This window comes from Gracilinanus agilis, chromosome 1 (assembly GCF_016433145.1).
Source record: "Gracilinanus agilis isolate LMUSP501 chromosome 1, AgileGrace, whole genome shotgun sequence".
Taxonomy (NCBI): domain Eukaryota; kingdom Metazoa; phylum Chordata; class Mammalia; order Didelphimorphia; family Didelphidae; genus Gracilinanus; species Gracilinanus agilis.
In genome coordinates, this window is record NC_058130.1 from 731,818,390 (window position 1) to 731,832,291 (window position 13,902).

Genomic DNA, 13,902 nt, shown 5'->3' on the forward strand with positions numbered 1-13,902 from the left:
CAGTTCATTCCCACGGCCCCTGTCCTCAGTCCTGGGGGGTGGGGAGGATCTGCCCCAGCAATCTGCACGTGGGGGCCGCTCACGGGCTAGTGTGTCCAGTGTCTGCGTGTGGGCACCAGGTGCACCTGCGTGTACCTGGAGGCCCGAAGAGAGAGAAAAACCGACCAGCCAGAGACGAAAACATTTGAATTTTATTACATTTCCTTTACAAAGAATGCAAAGATACAAAGACAAAAGCGTCCACAGGAAAAAGAGAAAAGGGCTGAAGTGGGCTGGGGCCGGGGAGCCCGGGTGCAGTCCAGACGGGCTGGGCCAGGCAGAGCCGAGCGCCTGCAGCCTGGCCTGGGTGCAGACACAAATGGGGGCCACCTCCAAACTCCCACTTCGACCTACCAAGAAAGCAGAGCCCAGAAGCCTCTGGAGCCCGGGGGCCGGAGGGTGCAGACGGTGGACAGAAGGGGTTTGCATATATCAGTGAGACCAGACACAAGTCCTCGGGTGCACAGACAAGTTGCTGAACCCTCCAGGAGGCAGCTTGTCAACATTTCTAAATCCCGTTCATTCCTCCCCCAGACTCCTTTTCCTGTTTGCTGGCTAGAGGCAATCAGGGGCTCCGGACTCCTGGGGATGGTCTTGGACTCTAACAGAACAAGCTGGATCATGGACCACTCACCCAGCCTGAGGGGGAGGGGGGGGACCTGGCCTCATTCAGAGTTGCCCTCCTGCTCCTGTCCCCAGGAAGCAAAGGCAGGGCCATGCGCCGACACTGACCCATCCCCAGCCCACCGGTCAGCCAGACTGGGTGAAAATGAGGCCTCCCTGCTCAAGCCAGGATGGCCCTAGGTTTGGAGCAAGGCAAGGTCAGCACCTGAAGGAGCCCTTCCCAATAGGGTGAGGGGTTTGGAGGTGGTTAGGGTGATTAGACCAACCAACCCCATTTCTCTGGATGTGGCCACAAGGGCTGAGGAGGAGTATTTAAGGCCTGACCAGCAGCTCCAGGGAACTGGGGCATGAAGCCCTGCCCTTGGGAAGCCTCTAGGCTCCAAGAACAAGGAGAGGAAAGCCCCCCTCACGTGCATCCTTTTGCCTGATTGAGCTGGGGTCTCCTCACAAGACTTCCAGGGCTCCTGCCCTATGAGTCTCAATTTTCTTTGTTTCCAAAACACCCTGGGCCCAACGGCCCAGCTGTATACCATCTTAATTCCTTTGTGGGTAAAGGCTGGTCCCTTACCTAACGAAAGTATGACAAAGGGTTGGGGGCAAGGTATTGGGGCTTAGGACTCTGGGATTCTACCTATGTATTCTCCCTTTTGCCCAATCTAAGTTCCTGCCACTGACTGGGTGGGTTTCAGTTGTTCCCTTGGCAAAATGGGGAGAACCAGCCCCCAATTTCTAGCAAGGGAGCAGGGAAGGGGCTTAGTCTCTAGATCCTCTGAACTCTGGGCACTTGAGACCAACTGAGGTGAGGAGATGGAGGAAGGGGAGAAGAGAAGGATACATCTAACTCTATCCTTTGGGGGCTGATTCTCCAATTTGTGGATTCACCAGAACTTTCTGTTTCTCTGCCTGGCCATGCATTCCTCTGAGCAAAGAGTAGATATCAGGCAGAAAAGACTTCCATCCCTGGAGGTGGAATGAGTGCCACGAGGCTTGGGGACCATGCAAGCTAGCAGATGGGCAGATGGCATCCCCCTAAAAATCTAGGATTTCCTCTCAGGAGGCTTAGAATTCTAGAATGTCAGACATGTTAGGATCCTTAGACACTGGCAAACACAACCCTCTATTTTTACAGTTGAAGAAACTGAGGTCACAAGGAGGAAGAGACTTTCCCAGAGTCACCTAATGAGGCTCTAAGTAGCGACAGAACAGAATTCAGGACTCCTGGCTCTAAGGCCAAGGTTCCTTCTACCTCACCATGCTGCCTTCCTTGAGAGCCCAGAAATCTGAGCCCCAGGCAGGGAAACAGGCTTCCTTCCCCCTTTCCATCTCCATATGGGCTATCTCTCCTCTCCTCATTAGAGCCTGGGCACTCACGGCAGGCCAGCCCATACCCAGGTGAGGAAAGCCTAGGTGCCGTGTGACACAGAGAGGCTAGAGTCAGGTCCTGGAAGGGCCTCTGGCCAGGTGAGTCAAGAGGGTCCTGCTCTTGACCACCGGCCTGCAGAGTGATCTTGGCTTAGTTACTTCTTCATTTCTGCTGATGTAAGCCAGGGAAGGTTGGCCTAGCTGATCTGTAAATGAATTTGGGCTGCTGAGGCCAGCCCAACATTTCCTCTTACGTGCTAGGACTGAAATTCTGGGAGCTGCCACTAGATGGATGGCAGTCCTGGGAGATCCCTCAGGCAAGGGCATCTACAGGCAAGAAGCCCAGCTCTGCTCAGCCAAGTTTCACGGGCAGATGCTGACAGCAGGTCATGCCAGGGTGCTGAGACCGCAGAGCAAGAGGGCAAAGGGAGACGTCACCCATAGTCGGGGATACTAGAGCTGGGTGAGCTCCTGGCTCACCTGGGCAGCTCAAAGGGTGGCCGGGGGTGAGGGTGGGGATGGGGAAGGAGCGTAGGGGCTGCCGGTGGGCTTTCTCCTGAGGACATACCAGTTCCCACATGTTAAGCCAGGCCCTGCTAAGGAAGGAAGCTTCATTGCCTCCTGGGGCACAAAAGGAGCTCTACTTATCCTCATGTAGGAAAGGCAGGGGGAGCATGGTTCAAACTTGGCTCTGGGACTTAGGATCTGAATGAGCTTAGCCAAGGGGCCTTCTTTCCCTGGGTCTCAACTCCTCCCTACACGATGAGGTCATCTCTAAAGTGTTATCCAGCTCTGAAGCCCTGGGATACGGGACGTGGTGGCCTGGCATGATCACAACCAGCCCGTTTAAGTCTGGCTGTTAAGGGCAGGCCTTCAACACTGCCTGGTCTACTGGTCCTGAGCAGCTTCCTACAGACTCTGCCCCTTCAATGAAGAGATGTGTTACTGAGAGGTGCAAGGTGCTAGCAGCACCTGCGACACTCACAATCTACCCAGATACAACATCATTTGTACCACCTTTGCCAGAGGAGCAGAAGGGAGGGCTGGGCAAAGGCCTGAGATGGGTACCTGCAAATAAGGCAAAGGGAGGGCAGAGGGAGAGGGGCTGGTAGCCACAATGCCAGCTGCTTCCTGCAGCAATAGTCACAGTATCTAAGGCATGAGAGAGCCTGGAGGAGGGGGCCTCAGAGATGGACAAAGCCATCCCCGGTCCCTCAACTCAGCTTCACTTTCAGGATGGGGAGAATACAGCATGGCCAGTGTCTTTGCAGCTCTAAGGGGCAGCCAGTAAGTATTCCCTGTTGAAGAAAGATGCCTAGACTAATCTAAGACCAACAGAAAGGAATGTCAAAGAAGGTTAGGAGGAGTAACCTAGGAAAGATGGCTTGACAGTATCTATTGTGTACTCAGGACTTCATATCATGGCTTACATCAAAGAGTCCCTTACTCAACTGCCTCCCTGGAAGAAGTAAGTGTTGAGACAGAGGACAGAGGAGTGCAGTGCCAGTCAGTACGCTGAACTGGTCTCCTTGGACTCCAGTGAGAATGCCCAATCCTCAAGAAGGCCACAAGAAACCTCAAAAGCATCCAAGGTGGTGGTGGTGATGGGGTATCTCTCTCTCTCTCTTTTTTTTTTGCAAGGGCAATTCACCAGAATATACTAGGGATACTTCATTAATGAGATGTAGGTGCAAAAGAGCCTTTCAGATATCTATAATCTAACACCCCCATTTAACATAAGAGGAAACTGAGGCATAGAGAAAGGAAATGACTCACTGAAGTCAGGAAGTAACAGAGCTGGGATTCAAATCAAAGACTTCTGATTCCAGATGAACTATGAAGGCCCCAGCAGCCCTATGTTGGTTGCTTTGGCAAAGGAAAGGTTTCTCTTTCCCACTGACTTCTCTTTCTCCTCTCTGATCTGGGCCTGGGACATCCAACTTCCAAGATTCTTTTTTCCATGGATAGAAATCCTGAATGCAGGCGAGAGTGGCTGTCTGACCTTGATATAGAGAAGGAGATCAAGATGGACCTCCTTAGGGTCTGACTTTGGCAAGGGTAGAAGGAAGAAGAAAAACCACAGGGAAAGATCTTCAGTTTAAATCTGTGATGGCTATCTCCTCCATTTGCCTCATTTCACAGGTGAGAAAACTGAGGCTTGGAGTCTTTGAATGACTCTCCCACAGCCACATGGATATTCAGTGGCAAATGTGGGATTCAAACCAAGACCTCTGATTCCAGATTTAGCATTCTCTGTACCCTACCATAAATTGGCAGGGCAGGTAGGGCAGGTCAGGAGTTTCCCTAAGAGACACAGCTCTCTACTACTTGACAAGGGAGTTTTCTTGGGAAAAGGTGTTCATTTTGTTGGGCATTCCCCTCTCCAACTAACTAACTCTCTCTCTCTCTCTCTCTCTCTCTCTCTCTCTCTCTCTCTCTCTCTCTCTCTCCCCTTAACTTTCTGTTTTAAGAACTGATACTAAGTATTAGTTCCAAGGCAGAAGAGTGGTAAGAGTTAGGCTGAGGTTAAGTGACTTGCACAGTCACACAGCTAGGAAGTGCCTGATGCCAGATTTGAACCCAGGACCTCTAGGCCTGCTTCTCAATCCCCTGAGCTACTCAACTGCCCCATGGCCAGTCTTCTCTTCCACAGGACCATAGGATTTAAAGATGGAAGGAACCTTAGGGAGCATGTAGTTCAGGGGTTCTTCACCTGGGGTTCATGTATTTGTTCTAAAATATTTTGGGAACTGTATTTCAATATAAATGGTTTCCTTTGTAATCTTCTGATTTCTTTTTTATTTTATGTACTAAAAAAAAAGGAGCCTAAGACACAAAGAAGGTTAAGAACTCCTGACCCAGGCCCACATCCTTGTTTTACAGATAGAGCTTTGGTACCATCCTTGTGTTCATAGCTGGGAGCTAAACCTGGCGCCACTGACTCTAAACCTCATTGCCTTTCCATACTATCACCTTATCTCTACAGAGTACAGGATGTGGAAAGAAGAGACAAGGAAAAGAAAATGAAGGACCACCTCACACTCCGTAGTCCAGTCCCAACCCAAATGAGCGTAGGCCTTCTGATTCTGATGATTTCCCTAAAATTCTTCCCCTAACTGGTGACCTGAGTATCTCTTCCAGGATGAAGTCAATCCAACTGTCATAGAGACTACAGAATTCCCTAGTTGCAAGAGCCCTTAAGGATCAAAGGTATAACATCTGGGACAAGTGCTTGCTCATACCAACTCTACCTGCACCTTTTTAGGCCCAGGGAATTCACTAAATCTGGAGATAGTCAATTCCATTGTGTAATAGCTTAGATTCTTAGGAGGCTCTCCCTGTTTCCTTGTGATTTCCCCTTCACTGGTCTAATTTTGGTCTCTCAGATCAAACACAACATGTCTAATTCCAACTGGAGGAAGCAAATGGTCCCAATGATCTGAGATGTCTCTGACAAAACTCCAAGTCAGGTCATTCTCTCAACCCTGCCCTACCCAAAACCACATCAAGCAACATGGATTAGATACAGTCAAAGAGATCAACATGGTCTACCCTGTATGACCTAGATTTGGAGTAAAGAGACCTAGATTCAAACCCTAGCTCCAATATTTATTTGCTGTGTGACCATGAGCAAGTCACAACCTCTGTGTCTCCAATTCCTTACTTACAAAATGGGAGTGATTCAGAATAATGTAGTAACTACTCACTGGGTTACTATGGAGAAAGTGTTTTGTAAAACACTTAAAGCATTGGAGAAGGGAGCAGCTGGGTGGCTCAGTGGATTGAGAGCCAGGCCTAGAGATGGGAGGTCCTAGGTTCAAATCTGGCCTCAGACACTTCCCAGCTGTGTGACCCTGGGCAAGTCACTTGACCTCCATTGCAAGATGGAAGGTAAAGGTTTAAAAAAAAAAAAGCATTGGAGAAATCAAGGTGTTATTACATGCAAGCCAGCTTTCCTGGCTGTGTATCTTCCCAGAATTCTAACTTTTACACCTAATTCCCAGGTCCAAGGTGCTGAAGCCTCTTAGAGCTCAAGGTGGCCGTTTCTTGCCAGTTCCAGTAGAGGTGGCAGACCACATCATTACATTTAATATTAGAAAGAACTTTAGTGACTATGTGGTCCAATTCTCTTTACAGATGAGGAAATTTAGACCCAGAGAAAGCAAATAATTTGTCTAAATTCACACAACTAATAACAGGGCTAGGATTTTAATCTGGCTCCCCTGAATCCAAGTACATTGATGTCTCCATGAATTTAGACACTTTCTCACCCCTATCCTCCACCCCACCAAATGCCCACCTGTTTCTGTAGGTAGTGGTTATGCGGCTTGCTTTTGTTCTCTACTCTACTGTCCTTGAGCCCACAGGTCTCTGTAAATGACCACTGCCATGGCCTTATATGTGAGGGAGACCTGTCCAGCCTACCTTCCACTGGGTCAAAGCTGCCCAGGCATTTGATGAAATGCTGAGTACCCCACTGTCCCTCCCACCTCTCTGACCTGGCTGCCTTTCTCATTCCTGTGGAAGTACAAAAAGCAGATCCAAAGGAAGGAAGGGGCTGGTCCTGCCTACAGAACAATCTTTCCATTGGTTTCTTAGCTCCCGAAGGGAAAGACACCTTAGTCGGTCACCTCTGTGTCACTACAGCATGGGGCCCTAGGAAAAACAAACATCTGTGTCCTTAATGAGCAGCACTCAATAGGAAAGGGGTAATAGAAATGTTGGGGATTCGGCCATTTGTAGATTTACTAACAAGGATGAGGTGAAGAGTTCAATGCTCTTTGGGGAACGAATGCTTTGCCACCCTTTTCCTTCCCTCCTCAGAGTTGCTCAAGACCCTGATATAAAAGTAGCAAGAAAGAGTACAGAGAGATTGTTTGTTTGGGATAGGGGGTATTTTAAGGGAATACTTCAATGGTCCAAGAGTGCCCCCGCAGATGGGGAGGGGCTCCATAATATATGGAATCCAGAGTAGGAAATACATATGCCAAAAGATTCTGGAAATCTACGGCTTGATGGGTTGAATATAAGAAAACTTATATTCAAGGAGCAGGAGGGGATAGCATTCATCAGGCTTATTTCTACTGCGTCCTACATGGCGTAAGGACAATGAAGAGTGGTCAACAGGGCTTCAAAATACTGTGGTCATTTTGTTATCCCGTGCTCCTAGGAGAGCTATGTTAGAGATGCGCCACACAGCTGTGTCCAGCCTTCTGAAGGGAACTTAGGAGCTAATATCTGGAGAAGAAAAAAATCTTGTGCCCTGGGGACCTCACAAAGGTGAAGGCTTCTCAGTGCCTCAATAGCCACCTTAGCCTCATCCAAGAATCTGGGTTCAGGTGCTCCTAGTTTTTGATTGGGGAAGGGAGAGGGAGTTATTGATTTTGTTGATTTCATTTAAGAAAGAAAAACACTGTTTAAAAAAACTATGACAAAGAGGGTGGAGGTAAGGAAGAACAGGCCTGGGGTTCTAGTTCTGGCTATGCCACTATTTAAGAGGCTTAACCTTGGGTAAATCACCCCCTTCTTCTGGACCTCAGTTTCTTCCTTCATAAAATAAGGGGGATGGACTAGAATCTAGTCACTAGGTGATCACTAAGGTACTTCCCTGCTAATTCTAAATCTGAAATTCCTCCCAGCTCTGACATGAGGGGTTCTAAAGGTCCTCCCAGCTCTGACATTCTCTATTCTAAGAGCCCTTCCAGCTCTGACATTCTATATTCTAAGGACCTTCCCAGCTCTGACATTCTGTGCTCTAAGAGCCTTCCAACTCTGATGATCTAAGGGTCCTGCCACCTTGAATGTTCTAGGATTCTACGGCTTAAGAGTACAGGAGCCATAGCAGTTCCCATTCTCTCAATAGGAGGAGTTTCAAAAAAGCTTTTTGTCACAGGAGTTCCCTCTGTCCAGGAAAAGGTTTTGAGCAGTACAGGACACTGGTCATGAGCTCATTAACATGCGGGCGCAGCCCTGAGACACACGTGTCCTGCTGCTGCCTCCAGTCCCATGCAGGTCTCATGCAGGTGGCACAAAAGTCAGCCGGTGTCGATCCAGATTTACAGAGAATGCAGACATCAGTACTATATACATGATGCAAAACAACACCCCCTCCCACCCCCAGGTTCCCAAACGGCAATAAATAGCAAAAATCTACAGGGTTTCTTTGAAGTCACAGTATTTTCTACATGATGAGAATGCAGTTTCCATTGGCTGGTTGCTTTTTTGCGAAAAAGATTGGCAAACACAACAACAGTCTTTCCTGGGGAGAATGTTAGAAAAACCTCCTAGAGAGCCACTGGCGGGGCAACTGGGTGGGAATTAACCCTTTGAGACTGAGAGAATGGATGCCCTGGGAGACTCACTATTCAAATCAAAGCCAAACTGTTAGATATTTCTCCACTCAAGTAATTCCCTTCTTATTGGTAGCCAAGGTTCTGGGAGCAGTAGCCCACTGGCATTAATTTCTTTGCTGGCTAAAAAGCGAACCTCCTTCCCTAACTCTCCATCCCACTCCCTGATGCTGCTTCTCCTTTTTATGATCCTCTTTCCATTCATCTGGACTCCAGGTGCCCAGGCAAAGAAGGGGACCCCAAACTGCCCCCAAACCATAAATTTTCCAAAGAGGCTTTTAAATCCAAAAGCTTACATGATTGACAAAGAGGAAAAAAAAACCCATTTGATCAAACCGTTCATGAAGTCTCACCCTCTTGGCCTCACCCACAGCCCCAGTGATGGAGGGGTACTCAGTGGGCAAGATATGGGATATTCTGGCAGCAAAATCTCATATCTTCAGGGTGTTACCAAGATGGGGCCCAGTGTGACATTCAGTTTCTCAAAGGGTTAATACAAGTAGCAGGCTGTCTCTCTCTTTGGGACTGGACACAAGAGATTCCTGTCTATGCCTGTCATCCCCTTCCACATCACATACCTCCAGGAAGGGACCAAACACAGAGAGAGAAAGACAGAGAGAAAGACAGAGAGACAGAGAGATAGATAGATATTGGCTAAATTAGATGGTCCCCAATGCCTTGTCTGAGAATTGCATCCAGATGGGTTATTTTATTAAGGCCATTTTTTTTAAAAGTTCTACTTACAAGTCTAATAATAAACAAACTCTCTTATATACATGTAGTTTTGTCTTTTGTTTTTTTGTTTTTGTTTTTTAAAAAAAAGACCATGTTCTCCAAGGTAGCATTTAGCAACATCATGTCCCTGTAAAAAACTATCCACAACACAATCTGGTTAGTGAATTGAACAGACAAATGCCTTCCAAACTGGATGCTTCATTAAGAGACAGTGGTTTAAAAAAATAACGTCTCACAAACAAGCATTTTTCGTGCACGAGGTTTGGCTGGCCCGACTGGGCGGGGACACCGAGTCAATGAACAAACAGAACTATCAGAGAGCAACGAAACTTGCAGGAAGCACAGAAAATTTGCACAATACCTTTGGCTGTTCTGAAGGAAAGGACTGTGATCGTCTTTATGAAAGTAACTCAAGCTCTTATGGGTGTATGCCTCTTCCATTGGAAATGATCATTTTGGGGGGGGGTGGGAGGAGGGGGTAAGGGAGGTAGAAGTGGAGAAAAGAAAAAATAAACACAACATTAACAGAGGAAAACAAGCAGATGCCTGGAGCACGGCAGCATGGGGCAAAATTCTCTTAAGCCTTAAATGAAGGAGACAAAGAGCTCTCCCCACCCCTCACCCCAGTTCTTTAGGAGAGAAGTGGGGGGGAATAAGGTTTCAGAAATTCATATTCTAAAAACGAAATCACTCCCCTGCCCTTCATGTCACCTTAAGTGCAAATGGTTAGAAAAATAGCCCAGAAGCATGGAGGATGAAGGTTGTGCCCAGCATGGACGGAGGTATGGTTAAAAGAGCTCTGGTCTCAGGGATGTGGCCAAGTTTCCCCTGGATTTCTTGAAGCACACAGAAATCTAGCTATAACTCATGGCCTTCCTGGTCTCCCCAAAGTGTTGCTTTGGAGGGTTATTCTGCCTGGACTCCTTTGCTCTCCCAGATTATTCTAAACAGAGGTGGAGCAAGAAGTACTCCTTGAAGGAAAAAGAGTAGAATTTGATAGTGAGTGACCCTATGGCATTTTGATCAGCAGTATGGGGAGGGGTGGGGAATAGGGAGGGAGGAAACACAAAATTAACTCTGCTGTGAGAAAAGTTAGGCGGCTTTTTTATTTGGGGGAGGTGGTATACACTTGACAAAATTATATCTGAATGAGCTGCCCTCTGTGCATTCCCTTCATGAGCATTTACTACCAACTAGCTAAAAATGATATAATTCAAATAAAGAGATCAGGGACCAGGGGAAAAAGTCATCATCTGTCAAGTTCTGTCATGGCAAAGACTGTTGAATGAAGACAAACCTACTTAAACCATCAAACTTTTCATGACACAGGGTTTGGGGATCCTTGGTAAACAGTTAAAAACAAAACCAAACCTCAAAGACTCAGGAATTTTCATAATCCCCCATAACCTGCCTGGTCTAGCAGGCCCCAAGTCTACATGGAAGTTTCACATGAAAGTTTTATGGGAGGCTGGGAATTTGCATGGTGGAGTGGGAAGAGCAATTGACCCAGAAACAGAAGTCCTGGCTTCTAGCTGTGGTCATGATTTTCTGTGGGACCCTCAAGGAAATCCCTGACCTTCCAGGCCTCAGTTTCCTTCTTTGTAAATGGTGGGGAGGGGGGTCAGACTAGATCAGAGTCTTAACCTAGGTTTTGTGAATTTTTTTAAATATTTTGCTAATTCTATTTCAATATAATTGATTTCCTTTATAATCTTATATATTTTTTTGTGTTTAAAAACATGATTCTGAGAAGGGCTCCATAAGCTTCAGCAGACTGCCTGCCCAAGGGATCCAGGACATGAGAAAGGTGGATTTCTCAGAAAGCCAGAGGATTTCTAAGCACCCCCACCCCACCCCCACCCCCACATGTGGGAGTATAGGATTCTCTGTGGGATCCTTTGGCCGGGTTTCACTATAGGACTTCCTTTGGCCATCTTCACTGATGACTTCACTAAAGCCCAATTTGGCAGGCCTCTGAGGAGACTGACAGAAAGCCCCCTGTCTGAAAGGGCCCTGATTAACTCACCATTTTCTGCAGTTATAAGCTGGCCTGACCACTTATTCAGAGACATTGAAAAGGTAACATTCTTTATTTAGATTCAGACTTAGATGTGATTGTTTCTGGATGAGAGTTGCTTAAAATTCCAGTTGGTTTAAAAATATAATTATTACTGCATATCATTCAGGGAATAAAAACACAAGTGGATGCACTGTACAGACATCATACAGAGCATCATTGGCTCCATGGAGTTTGGTTATGTCTCAACTATCCAAATACTTAAATACAAAACAAAACAAAAACAGAAAAAAAAATCACAAATTCCTTAAATAACAGTATGTAAAGTTAACTGAGAACACATAACAGGTAATGAACAATAATAAAAAATAAGTCCAAAAATGCCCCACCTTTCCTTGGACTCCTCACAAGAAGGAGACCCCTCCATTCCTGCTCAGGAATTGTACAAACATGATAGAACTGGAAAGATTTGGCAGGGATGGCATGGGGGTGGGGAAGGGATTGAGGTCGGGGTGGGGGGTAGAGGGCAGGGAAGAGGAATGAGGAAAAGGAAATCAAGTTAAGTCTAACATTGGCCACAGAAGCCATTCTAGCTGCTTTAAATCTTCTGTTCTCTCCTTCATTTTCACCAGGTAATGAATTATAGTACTTTTTGTGTGCTCAGAAATATAAAAAAAGAAATCTCTCAAAATAGTGTTTCTTTTTGCCTTTTTATGCCCTCTCTTCCTCTCTCTCTCTTTCTCTTGGGGGGTGGGGGTGGGGAAGGAAGTGACCATCCAACAATGCACTCTTGGGGGAGGAGTTCCTGCTTTGGCTGTTGCTCCCTGTGTCCCAGAGAACATGGTTTCGCCAAGGGTTTGAGAAAAGGCAGTGAGGGCTGAACCAGTGAGGAAACAAATCAGAAAACGCACAAGGCATACCCACACATTTAGAAGCGCCATTACACTATGAAGCGGCTGTAACCAAGCAGTCAGGGAGGCAGAACCCCCAGAGCTCTGCTCTCTCCACCTCTGGGTCTGAGAGTAGCCCCAGAGTATCAGCCTAGAGACCGAGAGCCTGGAGGCAGGAAGGGAAGGGAGAGAAAAAGGGAGGGAGGAAGGGAGGGAGGGAGGGGACAAGAGCAGAAATGGCAACTTGAGGAGCACATGGACACCGGCCAATGGTTTTGGTATCTTACAGAGAGAGACTGCTCAGGCTGTGGTCACAATGCTTCATGTTGGTGACCACATACACCCCCCCTCCTAGTGCAAGAACAAATTCACAACCTCACGCTGGGACTTGGGCGGGAAGGCGGATGCGGGATCCAAACTCATTCAATGGCAACGAGTAGACTGAACCAAAGGGTCCAAGATGGCACCAGGGGATGAGGCTGGGGGTGAAGGGACGAGGGGGTGGCAGCACTGCAAGCTTAGAACAACAAGCTTTACTCAATTGAATGGGGCAGAGCGGCTGCTCTCAGGAACCATGGAATCTGACACCACTGACCCGAGGGCTGTATTCAGTTTGGCTGGGCGCCAGGAAGGTGGCACATTCCTAGGCTCATGGTTGTCCACGCCCTACAGCCGGTCCATTCGGAAAGTGTCCTCTGTGGCGGGGTCAGTGAGGACCATGTCAGGATCATTTAGCATGTGAAGTCCATCTAGGGTTAAAGGGTCAATCTTGAGTTCATCCAGGGGGAACTGGGAATCGGAATCAAAACTGACATCGCCGACTCCTGCCAAAGTGCTGGTCAGTTCTTTCGATAAACTGGGAGGGGACTCCCCTGTCACTGGATGGGAGAAGAGACACAAAAATAGGATTAGCTTCTCCACCCCAACAAATGACATTCCCTATCCAGAGAAAAATGAATAATGATTCAGGGAGAGCAGTTTAGTTCATGAGATGTTTGGGGTCATACCTGGAAAAGGGGATTCTAACTGGGTAATATATGGACTTTTCACAGTGCCTCTCTGAGACCAGAGCAGTGATTCCCAAAGTGGGTGCTACCGCCCCCTGGTGGGTGCTGCAGCAATCCAGGGAGGTGGTGATAGCCACGTGTTTTTTTTGTTTTTGTTTTTGTTTTTTTTGGTATTACATTCTATTCTGAGTTCAATAAATAGTTTCATAATTTCCAGGGGGCGCTAAGTAATATTTTTACTGGAAAGGGGACGGTAGGCCAAAAAAGTTTGGGAACCGCTGGACCAGAGGGAAGGTCTTATTGTCATTAGAATGAGGCTACCTGAAGAGATGTATACATCAAGCCTTGGGGGAAGAGACTGGAGCGGCCTAAACCTATGCTCAGAGTTGTCTCCAAAAGCCAGGTAGGAGAGAGACATTAAAAATGGCAGAGCTCAGATGGCCTTTAGAACACAGACCACAGATCACACAGGATAGCAGAATTGAAAGGCTCTACCACACATTACTGTTAAAGAAGAGGGCCCCGAGCAGAAAGAATGCTTACCGCCTCACAACAACTCAAGTGGTTCAGAGGGTCCTGAGTGCCCTCATGTTAAACACATATATCAACATAGTAGGTGAAAATGGACCAAGGGAGGATCCCCTCTTCCCTTTCTAAACCCAAATCCTGCAATCTTTGGGGCTCACATTCTGCCCACACCTAGCCTGATGGATCTCTAATTGGCAACTTGGGAACTGGTTAACTGGTATTCTCCTTCTGGTATAACACATGTTCTGGTGTGAGTAATCTCTTCCTCAAGGAGGCCACAGGTTTGGTTTCTGACTCTTGCCACTTAACTGCTGTGGGCAAGACTATGGAAAAGTTTGAATCTAGTTTCA

The 13,902-nt window shown here is 47.3% G+C and overlaps 1 protein-coding gene across 2 annotated transcripts in view; it reads right to left on the minus strand.

Moving 5' to 3' along the window:
- Nucleotides 1-11,181: 11,181 nt before the first annotated feature.
- The window catches only part of CRTC1 (CREB regulated transcription coactivator 1), a 133,514-nt gene continuing 130,793 nt past the window's right edge, over nt 11,182-13,902 (minus strand). For both annotated transcript variants that reach the window (XM_044672297.1, XM_044672288.1), the window contains one exon: nt 11,182-12,895. In XM_044672297.1, the coding sequence (XP_044528232.1) occupies nt 12,684-12,895 (212 nt within the window). In that variant the 3' untranslated portion in view covers nt 11,182-12,683. The remainder of the gene's footprint in view (nt 12,896-13,902) is intronic.